Raw genomic sequence first — 20,389 nt, forward strand, 5'->3', positions numbered from 1 at the left:
AAGGAGAAGGCAGTCCTAAAAATACCCATGAGGATTCCTGTGGTGGCCAGAAGACGCTTTGGGTATCCTCAGTCTTCATGGCTTTTTGTTATGTTTTTTTTTTTCAAAGTAAAGCAGATGGGTAGAAATTAAAACATTTTAAAAGATATAACTGACTCCTAATTATTTTCATACTACTTAATGTATGAATAATCAAATGCTCTCATTGGGCAGTTTGAATACCAGTTAACATTTCCCAGATGACAGGCAGATTAGAGACTAAGCTGCTGTAATTGAGGTTTAAACTCCCCGTTGTCCTCACACATATCTGATATGATATCAGGTAAACACTTGTTGGGTTGAGCCCCATTGACTGCAGACAATACCTCCAGATGTCAACAGACTTAGAGAAAGCATGTCTTCTCATGCAACACCCTTGTCTTCATTCCTTTCCGCTTATCCTGGACATAGCCTCAACCTCTTCATACTCATCTATCTTTGTGCACGTGTCCCTTAATAAATAAGAATTTCATTGAAAGGTTAATTTATTACTGTAATTCAATTCAAATATATCAAGTGAGTTTACATTAGACACACTTGCTGTTTAATCGGGCACAGCACCATGATACCCTGGTCATTAAAGAAGGTATTGGTACTTTTGGCAGTGGGGCAGGTGCTTAATCTTGTTTGAAACTAAAACCATCTCCATAATGTTGTCAGCAGAGTGATGAACGAGAGCTTTAAATTTCCTCATAAATGGCTACACTGACTTTGAGAAAACACAGTGGACAACATGAGCAGATGAAAATGCTCCCAAAACTTGACCGACTGGAGATTTTCTACTGCAACTGAAATAATTTGCTTGGGCCCTCCTTTATTTTATGGACCAGCCTGGTCTTGTTGGTTATGAATTTACTTATTTAGCCTAGATTAGATGCTTCTGATACAACAGTCGTATTTTATCCTGCTTACATCAGTTTTTGCGGGTACTGACCTTGACAACAGTCCATGTCTTTTCAATCTTAATCAAACTATTAAATGGGCTTTGTTTTGACCACAACTGTTTTTCCTTCCACTCAACTTTCCTCTGATATAATCTTTTAAGAACAGCAAGCTCCTTTAGCAATGACCTTCTGTGGCTTACACTTTTTGTAGAGAGCATCAGATCCTGCCCATGGACACTTGTAAAGTCAACAGTCTGACCTGTGATTGAGTAGTTAGGATATAATGTGATCATAGCATTTTTGCATTACGAATTCATTTTATTTTCATTCTTTTTCTAGGTTCATTTTTAATAAGAAAACTAGATAGATAGATAGATGGATGATAGATTTTTTTATGTACCTGCATAAAAACAGCATTCACACAAATCCATCCTATTGGCCCCCTGAAAGGGGAGGCATCCCTGCTCCAACAGAGCTAAAATGATATTAATCACAGTATTTTAGGCCAAAAAATAGATTTTACATTGAATAAGTCAAATATCTTTCTAAAATTGAATGTTTCTTATTTCTTAGACTCTGTGAATTAGACAATGTGAAACCTTGTCAAATACAAGAAGTTTTTTTTATTTTTATTTTTTTTTTTTCCTGAGCCTGCCTACTTTCACTCCCCATATAAAGCAAAATCAAAAGTCAAATGTTCGGGACCTACGAATCGCTGAGCAGCTCCTTAAAAAACCTCCCAGCACCCCTCACACACGCCTCCTCCAGAGAGTATTGGATGTCCTCAGGAATCCAGTCACCCCCTCCTTGGAAGAACATATTTGACAGGACGAAGTCAGCCGGAGCCCGCAGTCCAGCCCCAGCCTTCAGTCAGGCGCAGACTCCCCCAGCCCCATCTCCTGCTCTCCCTTTTGGACGTTTTTGTTCGGTGTTGAAGCACAGCAAATAAGCAGCCATGGATGCCATCAAGAAGAAGATGCAGATGCTCAAGCTCGACAAGGAGAATGCCTTGGACAGAGCTGAGCAGGCCGAGTCAGACAAGAAAGCAGCTGAGGACAGAAGCAAACAGGTCGGATGAGTTTTCTTCATTCTATCTTTAAAGGAAAAAGCAACAAACGCCAAGCAGCAGCAATTAAAAGCTACGGATGATTAAGTTAAATGATACATGCATGATTGTTAAGTGTTATATAAAAAAAGAAAAGTGTATAATTCTTTTATAATTTGTTTAACCTTTAAATTCCCTTGCATGAATGTGTAGTTAGAGGAAGAACTGAGAGAATTGGAAAAGAAATTGCGTGTTACAGAAGATGAAAGAGATAAAGTTTTTGAGGAGTTCCAAACTGCTGAGGAAAAAATGTTGGCTGCTGAGGAGACCGCTACCAAGGTATCCCACCCTGAAGTGCATGAACTCACCTAACTTCTCTTCTCTCTCCCTGTCTTCTCTCCGTCCTGTCCTGTCCTGTCTTCTTCTGTCTCTCCGTGTGCGCTCCTGCGCCTTTGCGCGCTCACGCAACTCCCTTTCCTCGCCGTTCACACCTGAAACTCTGCTGCACATAAAAAATAATAATGTAAAAAAAAAAAAAATCAGCTTGAGGACGACTTGGTGGCTCTGCAAAAGAAGCTGAAGGGAACTGAGGATGAGCTGGACAAGTACTCCGAGGCTCTTAAAGATGCCCAGGAGAAGCTTGAGCTTGCTGAGAAGAAAGCCACCGATGTAAGTATAAGGAAGTCTTCCCCTAGGCACCATTCCACCTCCACCCTGCTTCACATCTGCACTGTTTTCATCTTTAACGCCAGTTCAACAGCACAGAGAAGCTGTCTGTCTTCTCTGCAAACGACTAATTTGTTTTATTTTTGGTGATGCCATTAGTGGGTACCACTGCCACAATTGGACATTTTAAATTTGTGTTGTAACAACGGTTGAGCTGTCGTTAAATGTTTCACCACAAGTCACGTGGTCACTGTCAAGTCAGCCCAAAGAAAACTAAAACCTTTAAAAGAAAAAAGGAGGATGTTTGTGTTAACTTCAAAAATTCCTTATGAGAAAGGAGTTTACTTTTCCCACCTTATATATTTAAATATATTTTTTATATTTTTTGCCTTAAAAAGGCTTCAGACTGAGTGAAGCTTGGCCTTAATGTGCAGAATTCCCAAGCGCCTGGAGAGGCAGCGCCTAGATAAATATAGCCCACTGCTTTATATGGTCAAGATAGAGCTCACATCAGCGGGCGCTGCGCTCCTCTGCTTACCACAGATGAAAACGCAGTTTCCTTTAAAAAAAAAAAAAAAAAGAAGAAGAAAAAGAAAAAAAGTCCATTGGAGAACACAGGATTCAATAACCCTTCACTCTCAAACATTAAAAACCTTTTTTTCAATAAGGATAAATACAGCACACTTCTTTGATAAAAGTAAATGAAAAGTTACATTCTCATACACATATCCTCAGAAAATAATCCCCACTATAAACCAAAACTGAGTGCAGCAGCCCAGATAAGTTTATGCTCTTAAAAGTCAATTAAGGCTGCTTTGAGCCGCTGAAGGAAAAACACGTTGTAATAATCCTTTAATTGGATTACACATGGGCAGATAAGACAAAGTCTGTCAGAGTGTTTTGAGTTTTACTCTCTCGTGTTTGATGATGGTGAACTTTATTCATTATATTCATAATATTACATTTCATATAATATTATATAAAAATTATCACTGATGTAGTGCCTAAAATTGACCAGCAGATGACGCTCTGGTTTCGTACCATTACCTCGACCTGACTTGATTTCAGCAAGATTCAATGATTTAAAACAAACAACAACAACAAAAAAAAACAAAAACATTATTATCTTTTTTAATACAGTAACCCTTTAATTAGATTGCACAAATAAAGCGCTGAGACAATTTGTTGGAGTGTTGTGAATTGGAACTAATTTACCATGTGATATTTAATTTTATTTTCGGGATAAAGGAGAATATAGGTCAGTATTAAATGGTTTGAAAAAAAAGAAGCTGCTCAAGGAAGGAGCATTTCTGTAATATTTTTAAAGCATTCTACGTACAACCTATAATTAATACATCCTGGGTTTAAAAAAAAAAAAACTCGTTGAGGCTCTAAAAATATTTCCTGCACTGCTCCCAACCGACCAGCAGAGGGAGCTGTAGTTCTCTTAGTTTTTTGAAGACTGAATCAATTTGGACATTTCTGATTAAAACCGCCCTGTTATCCTGTATGTTTGTTTGATTCCGTTGCATTATATTACTTTTTCATTATTGTTATTTAAAAAAAAACTTTTTTGCGTACCAAAAAACTGTGTATCACACCACAGAAATCTCATATTTTTTTAAAGGCGTGTGTTGAAATCAGCATAAGCTTCCTGGACAGAAAAGCTTTGCGGAGCGCGTCTCTCTGCAAAGCTTGACGTCATCCCGTCTCTTGACAATTTGTCAGAAAGTGGCTGCAGCTCAGAGTGTTGCCTCGCTTATTTTCTCCTGTTTTTACAAAAACTGTTAGTTTTAATTTAAAAGAGAAAAAAAAACTATAATGGCTGGAGTTAAATCACTGGACGCAGTCAAGAGGAGGATTAAATCGCTGCAGGAGCAGGCTGACTGTGCTGAAGACAAAGCAGAAAGGTTACAGACGGAGCTGATTGCACAGAGGAAAGCCAAAGAACAAGTAAGCGCGCTAACCGCGCATCTCCGCTCATCAAGCGCATAAAGAGAAATGACCCATGAAACATTTCCTGCCTCTCTATGAATAGTTTAAAATGTGGAAATGATATTCTGACAAGGATAAAACAGGGTTTATCTCGATTCCCTGCAGAGCTATAAGCTGAGCTTTGCTTGATGTTACTTTAAGTCTCAGAGGGGGTTTGAAATCCTGAGTGCGCGTAATTGTCAGGCCGCTGAGGCTCTGCTGACAGTTGAGGAGTGAGTTTCATTGTATCATTGCATTGCCTCATCTCCTGGCTTTGCTTCACTTTGAAGAACTTCTCTTTTCCACCCTACCTGCTTTAAAATAGGACTAAAACGACAAACATTTGAATATTAGTTCTCTCACGCTCCAGGAAGTACCTGCTTAAACCGTGGCAACATTTAATGTGCCATCCTGCGCTGTCAGCCTGAGCTCTTTGACTTTGTCCATATAAGGACAGCAGGTTGTTCTGTTACCAGGAGGCAGCATAGCGGCGTGGGGACTCAACATTTCACTGTTGACTCGTGGGCTGACGGGTGTTTCTCCATTGTCGCGTTCTCGAACTTGAGATGCACGTTGTACCTGCACTGCTCGTTTTGACTTCTGCTGCAGGGGACTGCAGACTTTTGTTATCTGGTGAAAGCGCACGCATTTCCAGAAATGCCTCATACCTGCTGAGCAATCAGCAGAAAGCAGAAGTTAGTAGCACGCCTTAATGAAAACAAAACGGTCTTCTTTCTGCTAGTTTGAATATAGTATAATTACACGAATCCCATTCAGTGTAGCAGTATATATATATATATATATATATATATATATATATATATATATATATATATATATATATATATATATATATATATATTCCAGTGTTTCTTATGCAACTGTGTGGTTGTGACTGGTTACCACAGCAATCTTGGCCCCACACTCTCAAACAATACTCTAGAAAATTCAGCTTCTAGAAACTAGTCACATTAAAATGGTGATTTATATTGATAAACATGTCGCAGCAACAGCTATTTATCAAATTATTCAAATCTGTCAAAGCCCCAATAGTAAATAGGATGAAGGAAAAGGAGAAGAAATAGTAAAAAAAAAAAAAGAAAAGAAAAAGAAAGAAAGGAAAGAAAAGTCACCCATTTTCTGGAGCTTTTAATCATTATTTATCTAATTTATCATTTAGACAATCAAGATTCTTATCATGACTAGAAACTTACAATGATAAAGTATGTGATAAATGCCCTTCCTTATAGGAGCATTTTAAAAATGTTATTTGTCTTTTCCCTAAAATGCCAGACTGTGTTTAAATACAGATCTGAGGCGATGTTATGCCTGTTGACTTGAGCCCTATTAATGCTCTCATGGGGGCCATAATGAGGCACAGTATTCAACACTTGGTCCGTTTGGGACATCATTAACATAGTCAGTATGGAATACTGCTTAAACTGCTTCTATCAATATGTGGCACAAAGAAATACTTACGATCATGACCAGTCTTCAGGTCTCTAGATAAATTTATAGATCAACCATGTGTTTTCTTTGGGCTGATGTGTCACATCAGGGTTCAACGGACAAGGGGAAGATTTCTGCAATGTCTTAATCTGCTGCTTTTCTTTTCGGTCCCTAGGCTGAGGGAGACGTAGCTTCCCTTAACAGACGTATCCAGCTGGTTGAGGAGGAGTTGGATCGTGCTCAGGAGCGTCTGGCCACAGCCCTGCAGAAGCTTGAGGAGGCTGAGAAGGCTGCAGATGAGAGCGAGAGGTGGGCCTTTTTAACCATCCTGTATATTTTTAACCACATAAACAAGTATAGCTGGCATTAAAAGTAAATAAAAAAAAATGCAAAATAAGAGTTTTCATATCCCTAATATTTTTTTTCACATTTCAGCTATATATATTAACATGTTATATTGTTATTTAATGTAATAAACCAACAAAATGATGTGAATATTTGTTATTTAGAAGGAAAATTATAATTCATATTTTCTTAGAAATAAAAAAATCTAAAAACATATATATTTTATTTTTTTATCCTGGCTCACCCTGAACCCTGCTTCCCAATTCCTGCAAAACAAAACAACTCCTGCAAGCATGATGCTGCCACCACCGTGCCTAACAGTGGTTGGTGGGGTGTTCAGGAACACTTGCGGTGTTAGTTTTAAACAAGACAAAGCATTTTGTCTGTGGCCAAAATTTTAATGTTCTGGTATCATTTGATCAGATACCATTATCCACATGTTTGTTTGTCCCCTTAGCGACAGACAGTAAACTGTAAATACATTTTGTACATTCTGACAATAGCCCTCATATTCTTACACAAAACCTAGATTTTTGTGTTTCCAGTAGTGCTGCACCTTTTTCAGATTTAGATAATAGATTTAACAGTGGTTAAAGATTTAGCTGTTATTACAACCCAGCTTTTCCCCAACTTCATTACTGGGGTTTTTTCTGGTCTTTATAAAGTTATTTTTTTAGTTATAACAAAATACCTGGAGACAATTCATCACACCATTGATTAATTGACCTCTAAATGTAGTTTATTGCACCAAATCAATGTAAAAGTGGCTTTCTTTTAAAGCTGGTGAATATGAAAAATGTAAGTAATCAGTTGTGGTGTACCATGTGGACTGGACCTACACATCAACGTTTTTCAACTTTCTGATCTGTTTGTCTCACCACACAGAGGCATGAAGGTCATTGAGAACAGGGCCATGAAGGATGAGGAGAAGATGGAGATCCAAGAGATCCAGCTGAAAGAGGCCAAACACATTGCTGAGGAGGCAGATCGCAAATATGAGGAGGCAAGTTTTTTAATAAAACATGGAAACCTGTTTTGCAGCCATCTTTACCCCTATTAACTATTTTTTGGTATTATTTTGCTGTGTAACACTTTGTTGTGCTACACCCCAAGGTCGCCCGTAAACTGGTCATCATTGAGGGTGACCTGGAACGTACAGAGGAGCGTGCTGAGCTGTCAGAAAGGTGAGATCTTTTACTTTAACGCACTCCAAATCGCACTTGCACCCGCATGGCTGCTGGACTGGAAATATTTAAAGAAGCATTTTGCAAAACTCACACAATAGATGGCTTGTTTTCATTTAGAGAGTGTGCACTGTGTTCTTACTGTCATTTGCATGCCTCGTATTAATGGCCATGGCCTCTGCACGTATACCACGCCCACTAACAGGCGCGCTCAGAGAGTGGAGGAAGAGCTAAGGGTTTTGGAACAAAGCCTGAAATCACTAACTTCCACAGTTACACAGGTACATCCAACCTAATGTTATTACTGAGTGGCTTGTCTCAATGTCTGCCCTGCTGCATCGGCTTCCTCCTCTGTGCTTGTCCCTTTCCTGCCTTCTTTTCTGGATATCTTAGTTTTTTTTTATTGCCGAACATAGCAGAGAGCTGAGCAAGAATAATATCGAAACAACGCATGATATTTGAATGCAAATAAAAGCACTAAGATTGAATTTGCTGTTCTCACACTTCTGCTTTGTTGAGGCACTTTTAGGATTATTGGGATATCCTGTAGTTCTTATTTGATTCCTCTCTCTGTCCTTCTCATTTCCCATGGACCCATTCTGTGTCTACCCCTGCTTCTATCCATCCTTGTTCCCATGTCCCCACCCCACCCCATTTTTTTTTTTTTACACCCCTCCATCCCCCTCTTTGCATCCTTGGCTTTCTTTCCTCATGTGTAAAACTCCAGCAAATGCTCTGAACTTGAGGAAGAGCTGAAAACTGTGACCAACAACCTGAAGTCACTGGAGGCCCAGGCAGAGAAGGTATGTGTGACTTTCTGGGCCTCTGCATGCTGTTACACCTTTGTTACCTCCAGACTGAGGACGGGAGAGACAGAGGAGCCAAATCTTGACATTTCAGTTGATACTTTTGTCTATGAATGTGGATAATATGTATTATTTGATTCAATTGACTCTTTTGCCTCTGTTTTTGTACAACAGTACTCACAGAAGGAAGACAAGTATGAGGAAGAGATCAAGGTCCTCACTGACAAGCTGAAGGAGGTAATGTTTCCATAATCAAACCAGAGGTGTACAAACGCAGTTCAAGTTCAAACCAGATATCTCTCTTTCTGAAAGGCTGAGACTCGTGCTGAGTTTGCTGAGAGATCAGTAGCCAAGCTTGAGAAGACCATTGATGACTTGGAAGGTGAGCTTTTTTGTCTCAGTGTTTGTAAAATATATATTTATTTGTATTTAGCTTTTTTTTTTTTTTTTTTATCTGTTCCCTATTGAGTTTAGCCTGTTTCTTAAGATCATTAAGTCTTTTTCAGGCTGCATCATCTGATGCGATAACTCCAATCTGTTTTGGTTGAATCTATGTTTTAAATTCTGAATGCAAAGGAATTGTTTGGATGTTTTCAAAGACAGGTTAAGTTAAGGCATCATCGGTGAATGTTTCTTTGCCTAAAGCCGAAAGACTTCTTACCATTCTGTTTGCAGAGAAGTGAAGGGCTCCATAGTTCAAGTCTGATGGTTTTAGCAATATAAAACAAATCCTAATGAATGTATTTCCATCAGGGAGATTCAGCAGCATGTTGGTGATAAAAACTCTCATTTGTTAGCCTGTTTTGGCCTTATGTCAGACATGGAAAGTTCCTCACCCTTTAAATACCCCCGTTTTATACGATCCCTTTATTTAAATATACATTTTGGAAAAAAAAAAAAGTAAAAAGACTTTAAGGTATTTATCTTGAAACTGAAAAATGCTGTTGCTGTTGAGATGATCATTTGAAATATTGATCAAACATTTTCTTATGCACAGACTGATGCTCATTAAAAATCTTTGTACTTTTACGGTAAGATCTGCTTTAACAGGGAGTCCTTTAAAGCAGTCTCCCTATCTGTTGCCTAATATGATAAAGGTGCTTTTTCTTTAGTTTCAGGATCATGAGCAATATTTTTCAGGCTGCAAAAATTTGTTTATAACAGCTTGATTAACAGAAAAGTGTTGCCTGGAAACTTTCTGCTGATTTCAATCAATAAGTTACCATGCCATTTTAAAATGTTGGTAAATAATTGATCAGCTGCTGTAGAATTTTCCAGTTTTCTCCAGTTTTTTTGGACATACACCACTGACTAATCACAGCTGCTCAGAAAGATTAATGAGATCTCATCCTCAACTACCATTACTTAGAGATGCACCGATATTTCTCATCCAATCCATACCAATACCTGGGCTGATCGTATTTAACTGTTGAATGAATAAAAAATACTGTATATCTTGTCATGTGAGTGAAGGCTTTAGCCTTGACATAAACAGTTTTAAAACGGTAAAAAATTAAACTATACAAATAGATATAAATGTACCCTATGTTATTTATTGACAAGTAAGCAGCAAAAAGAAAAGAAATTACAGTTCTATGTAAAGTGCACCTGATTGGATCTCCAATATGAAATCACTGATATCTTAATTAGTCAAAATCGGAGCTGATATCTGATCCAAGTATCGGATCGCTGCATCTTTAGAATTATTCTGCATTGGAGCAGAGCTGAGAACATGACAACAAAAAGAAAAAAATCTAGCAAAGTTCAAATATTAGTATCTGCTTATATAGTGGTAATGTATCTAAAAGGTAAAAAAAAAAAAAAAAAGATTTTTGTTGTTTTAAATGGCTTAAATCAGCTAAAATTTAACCAACTCTCCAGCTGTTAGGCCTCCCACCCTTCAGAGGAGCATCACTTAAAAAAACAACAACTGCCCATCCTTTTAAAAGGAAGAGGTTTATTCCAATAAAAGTGTGACGGAACTCATTTTCTGCTGGTGTTTTTGATAATATCTATTTTTTCCTTCCTTTCTTCTCTATCTTTACTCTGGTTTGGATACTTCACCTTTCACCACCTTGCCATTTCCTCCACCTTTGTTGCTCTCCCTCCTCTGCACCCTGCAATCACCCACTTGCCCCACCCAATAGATGAGTTGTACTCCCAGAAACTGAAGTACAAAGCCATCAGCGAGGAGCTGGACCATGCCCTCAACGACATGACTTCCATGTAATTTCTGTCTTTCAACACCTGCCTGTTTCACTCTCACGCCGCTCACTTGTTCACTGCTGTCTGCCATATTAGGTTCTTGTACCAGGCCTGTTCTGTCTGATTTTTCTCTTTATTATCTTAACATGAAATGCTAAAACCTACCTTTTTCTAACTGTCTGCGTAATTTGAGTCTGTTTGCATAAACTATTATTCAAACAAGAATAATAGTTTGATTCAGTTTAATGCAAACAGGACAGATTTTAGGTGCAGACAGAAAAATGCATGAGTTGAATTGTCACTTTGTTTCACTCTGTTTTCTGTTCTCATGCATTTCAAAAATGCATGTTTTTTTTAGGATGTTTTATTAATTTCCCAAAGTTTTCTAGCTATTTTCTGAAACCATACGATACAGGCGTTTTACTGACTCTGGTTGGTGGATGTGTGGTGTTAGTATTCGACTAATAGGGTCTACTTCTGTCCAGAAGAAAGGCCTCCTGTATGTCCTTTATTTTGCCCTTCATTCTATCATTGTACCAGCTCAAGGTTAGTTGTAACGTCAGTGTTTAGCATCACTGTGGTTGAGCCCCCAGTTTTGCTAAGTTAATCTGTCTGTTTTGAGTTTGAAGTGAGGTTGTGTGGAGTATCTGTGAGTAAGTATTTCTTACCGGAAATACTGTAAATCTGGGATTTCTGACTTTAAATGAAACAACATGATTGGCTGATAGTTTGGCTCAAAACTTGGAAGTACTCCACATAACTCAACCCCAAAAATGGCATTGTCTCATTCTGATTAATGAGACTTAATTGTTTTGTTGTTAAGCTCTCCAAGAATGGGTTCTCTCAGCGTGTTGTGTAGTTTGAGTCCATACAATGTATTTTATGGTGCATTGGGTTTTTCTGTACTGCATCAGTGTGACTCCTAAAGCGCTGGTTCGCCATGGTGTATTGCTGAAGGTTAAAACACCAAACTCCTCGAGTTCACTTTGCTTCTTTTCTTCCACACAGATAAATTGTTTACATCTCATCAAAGATGCCTCCTTCTGCCCGAGCAGAAGCTGTCTGCTCTCTCCAGCCTGCTCTCCATTTTCCTTTTCCTCCCTGTCTTTGCTTTTCTTTCCTCCTCATGTTTTCGAGTCAGTTGCACCCCATCATTTGTACAGAACCCTAGAGTCTGCTGCGTTATTAAAAATAAACATCCTTCCTTCTATCTAAGCTGTATCTCTTTCCTCTGTCCCTTTTTTTTTTTGCCTTTCTTGTCTGGCACTAGGAAAACCAACATGCCTTAATGTTAATAATGTGTTTAATCCCATCAAACCTTATACCTCATATTATTTTCTTATATGTGATTTAATGAATTTCAATCAATGTCCTTTTTTCCTCAAATAATGTTCTGTGAAACTGAAGTATGAGAAATATAAAAACGGTGCTGTTAACATTTAAAGCAAAGGCTAATCCTGATGCTTGACTGAAAACTGAGTATCGGGAACTGATAAATGCATTCAGTAGTAGGGCATAGAAAGTGACTGACTAGAAGTATCGGAGAGCTGGTCAGCTGTACGGCTGAATCACTGTTTGGAGGATTGTAGTAAAGTGTAGTTTGGTCAAAGAGAAAAAAAGCATGTAAGAGTTGTGTAGCCTAATCTGGTGCTTAATTTGAAGGAATCTGCTTCTGGTAAATATAATAAACATACTTTGTGTGTTGCATAAGACCATGTCTTTGAATGTTAATAAATACACAGTGACAGATTGTGGGTTTGTTTCATTCAGTTCATAAACCCTAATTCAGATAACCGTTGGTGAGATATTGGAATATTTTTACAGAAGTGTTTTACATTTTGTGAAATTAGAATCACAAACTCCAATGAATAAAGGACAGACCAACACTGGATAGAGAGATAGATGTTACAAAATAGGATCTAAAAAGTTTTTTTGTCTGAATTCAGCACCTGTAGCTCTAATCCTTTCGGGTTTGTCTCTGCCAGCTTTGCACATCTGGAGAAATACATAACTGCAAAAACGATATAGAAATAAGTAAACATTTTTTAAATTAAGTGTATTTACCCTTAAGTTGAGTAGTTAAATAAGAGGATTTTCCAATGGAATGAGATTTTTTTTCTTGAGATAAGATAATTAGATAATATACAATTCAAATAAGACAATGCAATTGTTTTTTTTATTATTTTAATTGTAAATCATCTTGTTTCAATGTCAAAGTGTCTAACTTACCTCCTCTATTCAAGAAAGAAATGCATTTTTAAGAAAGATTTAGATTTTAAATTTTTGCAGTGATCTTTGCCATATTCTGCTCTGCAAAGTAGCTCAAGCTTAGTCAGATTAAAAAGAGCAGCACATCAGTAATTTTCAAATCTTTCTACAGATTTGTATGTGTGATTATGGCTTGAAACTAAACTATTCTCTAGTAGCTTTATCTCCGGAGGTCATTGAACTCCTAGATGATGAATCTTTTTCTTAAAACCAAGTGTTTTACTGGTATCCTCACAAAAACTGCCCTTTATTTTGTGTAAACTATTTTTCTATCAACTTTGAGCAGAAACTTGTGCTTGCTGAGGATTATTCCCACAGTATAAAGCTGCCACCGCCATGTTTCAAATGCTTAACTTAACATGTCGGCTAACAGATTATTTCAGCTGCTAATTCTTGGCAGGTACTCTTAAGTGTCTCTTGGTTGTTTCTCTCAGCCTGTTAGTTCAGAGTAAAGAGGCCTGTTACTGTCAGCAGATTAAAATTCTTCTTTTTTATCACTACTGTGTTGGTCTATTAAATAAAAGTCAAATAAGTATATGGATGTCTTGTTATTATGAAATAACCTGAGACAGCTCAAGGAGTGTATTCATACTTTTAGAAAGCACAATAGATCTTTTGTTTTGTTTTTTTAGTGTGTATTGGAAATAGACCGTCTGTAATCATGTGCTTCATTGTTTTAACAGAAAGTGTTTTTTTTTTTATTCTTTTCAAATAACTTTAGATTTTTAGTTCTTTGTTATTTTTTATCAAATAAAAAAATGAATAAGAAAACATAAAGTTATCAAGAAGCTCTGAATTTCATCTTATCCTTTAAATTGCCTTTAGTTTTTCTATAATCTCTTCAAATCATTTAGAATTTTTGTTTATCACAACAGAGAGATTATTCTGTGCCTCAGTGGAACATTTTCTGAAGCTCATTGAAATGTCTGTTTCCTTTTTTTTATTGGGGTAGTCTTGCAGTGGTCTCCGGTTTTATAATGCATGCATGGGTTTTAAATTGTGCACAATAATGAAAGGTGATAATCAAGGAGTGGAGCAAGGTGCATCAAATGACATGAAACCTATTCTCACTTCTGGGGTTTGAATCTGCAAAATATCTCAGTAATAAGTAAAATAAACAAAAAGTACATTTTAATAAGCTGTGTTCTAATCTGAGATAAATAGTTTTGTCTGTTAAGAGTTTAAAACAGCATAACCATTAAGAGACAAACTGCATCAACCTACCATAGTGCAAATGCATCATAATGCATAGTCTAATAACACCATAAGACCTCAGAGTTATGCTTTCATCATTTTTCAAGATATTAGTTTGTAATACTAATGATATTTTCTGTGTTTATGGTTGGTTCTGGAGCTGTATATGCTTTTCCTAACAAAAATTGGTATTGAACTGGTCATTATTTTTTAATATAAACCTAACTACATAAACAGATTTAGTAGGTGACAGTGCAGCAGCTCAAAATAATTTCCACCACAAAATTATACTTGAACATTATATCTCTTTTGTTTATTTTTGTGCACTATTTTTATTTTTATGTGTTTGCTGCTTTTTTTCTGTCTCCCAGTAATTTACTATTAATGCTAAACTTTTTGTTTAAGAAGTTGTATTGTATTATCTTTGTTTAAGCCAAAAACTAAAAATATTAACAGTAACAAGATACTTTTATATAGCTGCGTGCACACATACAGCACACTGTATGAACCTTTAATAGGAGCTATAGTAGATCTGGCTATTTGTGATGTAAAACATGACTTGCTCTATAATAACATATATACAGCACCTCAGGAACACTAACTTAGTATAGTGAAAGAAGTCCAGAGGTTGATGGAGACTATAGAGAAATATTGGACAAACAAATGTTTTTCTGAATATTTTCTCAAAAAGGATATGTATTTTATTCTAAATCATGTTTCAACATCACAAGGTGTGGATATATGTTCTTCAGTCCTTGTTTGTTGTCCATATCAATATGGATAGTTTATAAACTAACACAGGACTTCAAAAAAGACAATTTCCCACTTGGTATGTATTCATAATATTGGTCGTTGAACAAATGTTTCTATTAAGAAACTAATGTTTGTTGTGTTCTTATTAAATGTGCCTGAGTCATCATTTGATGTTTGCATTGTAAATTCTGTCGTGCTTGCAAAGTGAATGGTATTATATTAAAATATAAACCTTAAGACCAGGAGTCATAAACTGGGGTCTTTGGCAGTTCGGTAACTTAAGATGTAAACATTGAATCAAATGTCTGAACTGTCTCTTCGAGTTGAATCAAAGAGCCTTCCTTATGTTAAAGCAATTTTATTCAGGTGTGTTAAAGCAAAGCTGCTGAGGACCAGCCTTTTTGACTGCATGATATAACATTTAAAGAAAATGGTAACATTGTTTATTCAAGATTTCTGCAGGTCTGCATGGTGTTTTGCTTGTCATTAATGTACCTCTCTTGTTTTGTCAGTCATGTTGTGTTTTGCAAGCTAATCAATAATTAACTGATTTAAATGTGTTGCTGTCTTGATTATTAATGACGGCTAACTTACTAATTCACTGTTTGTGTTTTGAATTGTCTTTATTTCATGTTCTAACAGAGAACCTGTCAAAAGCTAAAGAAGAAAACCTGGATATGCACCAGATGCTGGACCAGACTCTAATTGAACTGAATAACTTGTGAACGCACAGTCCCGGACCCCTCCCACACGTACACACACGCAGTGGTTTGGCTTTTTGCATTTGCACGTTGCTTACCAAAAACCCCTCTTTTTATTCCTCTCCAATGATGGAGAACAACCAGCCAGTTGCTATTTTTATTGCACATTCTTGTTTTTAGCGGATCTCAACCCAGGAGCAAGCCAAAGAGAATGAAAGCATAGCCGTACCTGTTTGATACCAATACAAAAAAGTTTATTTTTACCACTGCCTTTTGCAGTTATTAAACTATGTATTTTTGTAGGTTTTTTTATTTACATTTCATCTGGTTAAATGACATGTAAAATTAGTGATGGAGATTGTTTTTCTACATCTGCGAAAAAGCTGATCTGCATTTTCCAGCTTAATTGTGCACATAGCAAAGGACAAAGTGGAAAGGTTTTGCCCTTAGTCCAATTTGATACTATGCAAAAAACAAAGTTGATTTCCCACAAGAATACCTGTACATGGATTATTGCCTGTCTGTATGTATACTGGTGCTACTGTATCGTTGATTCCATTGTGCATTACAGAATTTGGAAACTTAATGTGTCGTTAAAAATCCATGCTTCAGTTTTTTTCTTTAAAAAAAATTCAGTTCTGGTTGTGCATTATTTTAGTTTTATTTTTAAAATGGAAGTTTCAAATGCACAACATATCCTAATGTATAATTGATGATAAATAAAACCACGTTTTGAAACTTTTCCTACTCTGTGGTTTATATTGAGCATTGTCCACCACACATATTGGGGGGATTTCAAAAACTAAATGTATCTTTGCCAAAGATGTACACCTTTCCCCTGATGTGATCAAACTGTGCAAGATTTAGGCAGGCTTAAACGGTGCTTTATTTTAAAAGCATGTGTTCTAAATGGTAATGTAAATCTTTTTGAGTAGCCGACCTAAGTTGTGGTTGGAAATAAGGAAATATAACTGCTGAGCAGCTCTGCATATTCCCCCCCAGTATTGTAATAATTTATAAAAAGGGTTTGATTTATATAATTTTTGTTACAAACATAAGAAAGATGTAAATATGACATTTTTATAAAAGGTAAAATGCTAAAATGACATATTTTACATTACTTAACATAGTTTGAGAAAATCCTGCATATTAAAAAATGACTAAATTGTCTAAGTTTTAGAATTCTACATCAATGTTTTTAAAATACCGTTTGCTTTTATTAAAAACGATTTTTTTTTATTTTTTTATTTATTAAAATAAGAATTTAAGACTCCTGTGCACTTGCAAACAATTACATCGATTTTTATGTAGAATCGGGATTTGATTAATTTGGCCTAGTTCGAAGACTCAAACAGGAAGTTAACAAGTAGGTCCGCACCATTTATCAGCCGCCGAATAAAATTCTGACCGGAGTGGGCGGGATTTCCCCACCATTTCAAACGACGCTTGCAGAACATATGCGTGAATTAAAGATGTCAGTGTTTTGGACACCAAAAAAACAAAAAGTGTTCCTTAATAATCGATAACATTCAGGGAATTAGCTGCATTATTTGTTGAAAAAAAAAAAAAACGTTTTCAGTACCAACAAAAACGTACTTACCTCTCATCTACCAACCAATCAGATTTGTTTTATTTAATCCACATGCAGTACCCTATAATAGAAAGTGCAAAAACAGTTGTTTACATTTCCAAATACATCATATTTTAGCTTTTTTTCTTTTAAATTGGAGCATCTTATTTTTTTTTCTTTTACATCTTTCATCTCTTTATATTTTTATCTTATGCTTCACTTTCCTTTTTTTTTTTTTTTTTTTTTATATATTTTTTTTTTTTTATACATTTTTTGAAACCATAATTGCAATAAAATATTTGTAACTATTAGAAAAAAGAAAATGATTGCCGGGTAATTTTTTTTTTTTTTTTGCATCACTTTTTTTCTTTTCAGTTCAAGAATACCTTATTAATCCCAATGGGAAATTTAATGTTCTACTTTAATCTCTCTTTTTTAATTATTTCTGTGTATAAATGGTGGCATTCAGATAAACCTGCATGCTGTTACTTAATATTCAACTGAAGTTGTTTTCCTCTCAACCACTCCTCCTGTTGCTGCCACAGAATAAGATAATGAAAGCCTGACACTGCCACCGCCGTGCATAACAGCAGGGATAGTTTAGCCATAAAACAAGTCATGTCTTACAGGCTTGAATTTAGGTCCATAATGTCTAGGCTGGTTCTATTAGATAAGAATTTTTTTTTTTCAGGCACAGTTGGAGTGGGGTACAGTCTGTCTTAGAGAAGTGGCCCCTGAATATTCTGTTCACCCAGGACCCTAACTACTCAGGCCAGACATAGGGAGGGACCCAGTGGTTCCATACAACGTAGTTTCTGAAACCCGATTTCTTATCCTTTCCACCGTGCTATTCTCTGCAAGGCTCACATAATTTTGAGCCAAAGGAAGGAAAGGTAAAACCAGCCCTCCACTGGATAGCAGTTTGTCCTGTTGTACCCCATGTCTTCCCAGAGTGCAGTCATGTAGCAGGAACATCTCAAGGATGTAAAAAAACTTTTGTTAAAATTCCAAAAATGTTAAAGAAACAATCCATTGGACTTTGTTTCCAGGTTTGAAGACGTTTCACCTCCCATCCAGGAAGCTTTTTCAATACAAAGTGTCAGAAATAACGTTGAGTTTGGGATGGGAAGCGAAACATATTGGAAGCAAAGTCCAGTGGATTGTTTTTTGTTTGTTTTTTTTACTTGTTCTGGAATGATTATGACCTGGATGACTTACTTTGGTGGCTTATATAAGATCATTTTGAGTACGGTTGTCACAAAACTAAAATACAAAACTCAATATTGATTCCACAGGTAATTATTTGATACAGGAATGTCATGGGGATAAGAAAAAAAAGCAAAATATTTAAACTCACCGACAATACATTTATTGAAATAGAAAAAAAAATAAAAGAATAAAAATGTTCAGTGTCACCATAGAACAGGCCTTCTCAACAAAATTAGAAATGATATGAGCTTAAAATGTGCGCAAATAAATGCAAAAGCAAAAATAATATATTTTACCATATTTAAAACGGTTTATGACATTTCTCTGTTATTATGAAAATAATCCTGGAAATCCAACATTAACAATATCAAACAACAGTTGTATTTATTACTGCTTGTATTTACGGGCTACTGCATATAGTATTGATCATGGACACAATAAAGAGTATTGATACTTTGACAGCCCTTTTTGAGTAGATGATGGATAGGAAATAAACTGAACAGGTTAGAAAACAGCCTGGGGTAAACAACATTTAAATCCTCCATTTAGGAGGAAAACTCCTCAAGGGGTGAGAGGAAATGAAATTGCAGACAAGATAGCTTAAAGCTTGCAGAATATAGATCAGATTCCATTTGGGAAAGGGGAATGTAAAGCAATAATTAAAAAGAAAGAAACAGAATTATGGCAACAAAAATATGGGATGAAGTTGAGAAAGGAAGAAGATTATATAGAGTTCAAAAATATGTTATTGTTAAAAAATTATAGAGAAAGAAGCAGAAGGGAAGAGATAATTTATACTAGATTAAGAACTGGACATATCTACTTGAATGAGTTTTTGTTTGTACTAGGGAAGAGAAATAATGATTTATGTGAGGTTTGTGAAAGAAAAGAAAATGTGGATCATGTTTTGATGGATTGCATTAAATATACAACTAAAAAGAGCGGATGCAGAGGCGTAGCCAGAACAATTTTATAAGGGTGGCCAGGTAGTAAGCAATGTATACTGAGGGGTGGCCGAAAGGCGAATGAAGCTCAGGGTCAATCTACACTGTTCCAACAGAAAAATGAACAAGCACAACATCCATATTTTCTAAATAAAGACAAATGATACTGTCCTTCAATCTGCTAACAAGCAGATGCATATATTTAAATATCCGTGCTTTCTAGATAAAAGGTATAGTGGATACAATTCTTTCAGGTTTGAGTTCTGGGGCAAACATATTTCCTTTTGTCATTACTTACCTACTATTATCAATAATCATTCTGTATGAAGTTGATATTTACAAGTAATAATATCTACAAAAATTGATTATTTAATATTTTTTAATGTTTTTATTTTTTATTTTAACAGTTATTTATTATTTCACTGAAGACTCCTAGATGACTTGCATTTTCTCTTTACCCCATATAACACAAAATCTAGTTATGAAAAGAGCATGAATTATGTACTTATCATCTTTAATGTAAGTATATTGATGTGCATAATAAACCACTATGTTTTTTTTGTCAAGTAATTATGAATATATCCATCCATTTTCTGACACACTTAATCGAGGGGTGCTGGTGCCTGTCTCCAGCTGTCTACGGGCAAGAGGCAGGGTACACCCTGGACAGGTCGCTAGTCCATCGCAGGGCAACACAGAGAAAAACAACCATTCATGCACACACAAGCCAATTAACCTAACAGTCATGCTTTTGGACTGTGGGAGGAAGCCGGAGTACCCAGAGAAAACCCATGCATGCTCAGGGAGAACATGCAAACTTCATGCAGAAAGACCAAGGGCCAGGAATCAAACCCAGAACCTTCTTGCTGCAAGGCAGCAGAGCTACCCACTGTGCCACTGAGCAGACACAATTTTGAATATATGAAAAATTTAAATGTTTTGAAAATTCCAAATGAGATTATTACTGCTGCCACCATCTGTATTAGAGGGGGAAAAAATGGTGGGGGGGGGCCACAGGATTGGCCAAGGATCAGCTAAGGGTGGCCATGGCCACCCCTGGCCCTTCATCTAGCTCCGCCCCTGAGAGTATGAGGAAAGTAAACATGGAAAAACGGAGAGAATGGAGTATTAAAGCATTTTTTTTCCCCCATAA

General features: G+C 36.3%; 1 protein-coding gene across 12 annotated transcripts; it reads left to right on the top strand.

The window, feature by feature from the left end:
* Positions 1-1,699: 1,699 nt before the first annotated feature.
* Positions 1,700-16,226, top strand: tpm1 (tropomyosin 1 (alpha)). 12 transcript variants are annotated; one of them, XM_015378924.1, is made up of 10 exons: positions 1,731-1,992; positions 2,182-2,307; positions 6,233-6,366; positions 7,288-7,405; positions 7,516-7,586; positions 8,314-8,389; positions 8,567-8,629; positions 8,705-8,774; positions 10,540-10,618; positions 11,606-11,816. In XM_015378924.1, exons 1-10 carry the CDS (start codon positions 1,879-1,881, stop codon positions 11,607-11,609), a joined length of 855 nt encoding a protein of 284 aa, XP_015234410.1. In that variant the 5' UTR covers positions 1,731-1,878; the 3' UTR covers positions 11,610-11,816. The 12 variants fall into 12 exon arrangements, with proteins under 12 accessions (XP_015234416.1, XP_015234413.1, XP_015234411.1 ...); XM_015378926.1 differs by lacking the exons at positions 2,182-2,307; positions 8,314-8,389 and adding exons at positions 2,512-2,637; positions 7,792-7,867 and having other exon boundaries at positions 1,735-1,992; XM_015378922.1 differs by lacking the exon at positions 2,182-2,307 and adding an exon at positions 2,512-2,637 and having other exon boundaries at positions 1,735-1,992.
* The last annotated feature ends 4,163 nt before the right edge of the window (positions 16,227-20,389 follow it).

The sequence above is a fragment of the Cyprinodon variegatus genome, unplaced genomic scaffold (genome assembly GCF_000732505.1).
Source record: "Cyprinodon variegatus isolate N-32 unplaced genomic scaffold, C_variegatus-1.0 Scaffold182, whole genome shotgun sequence".
Classification (NCBI taxonomy): domain Eukaryota; kingdom Metazoa; phylum Chordata; class Actinopteri; order Cyprinodontiformes; family Cyprinodontidae; genus Cyprinodon; species Cyprinodon variegatus.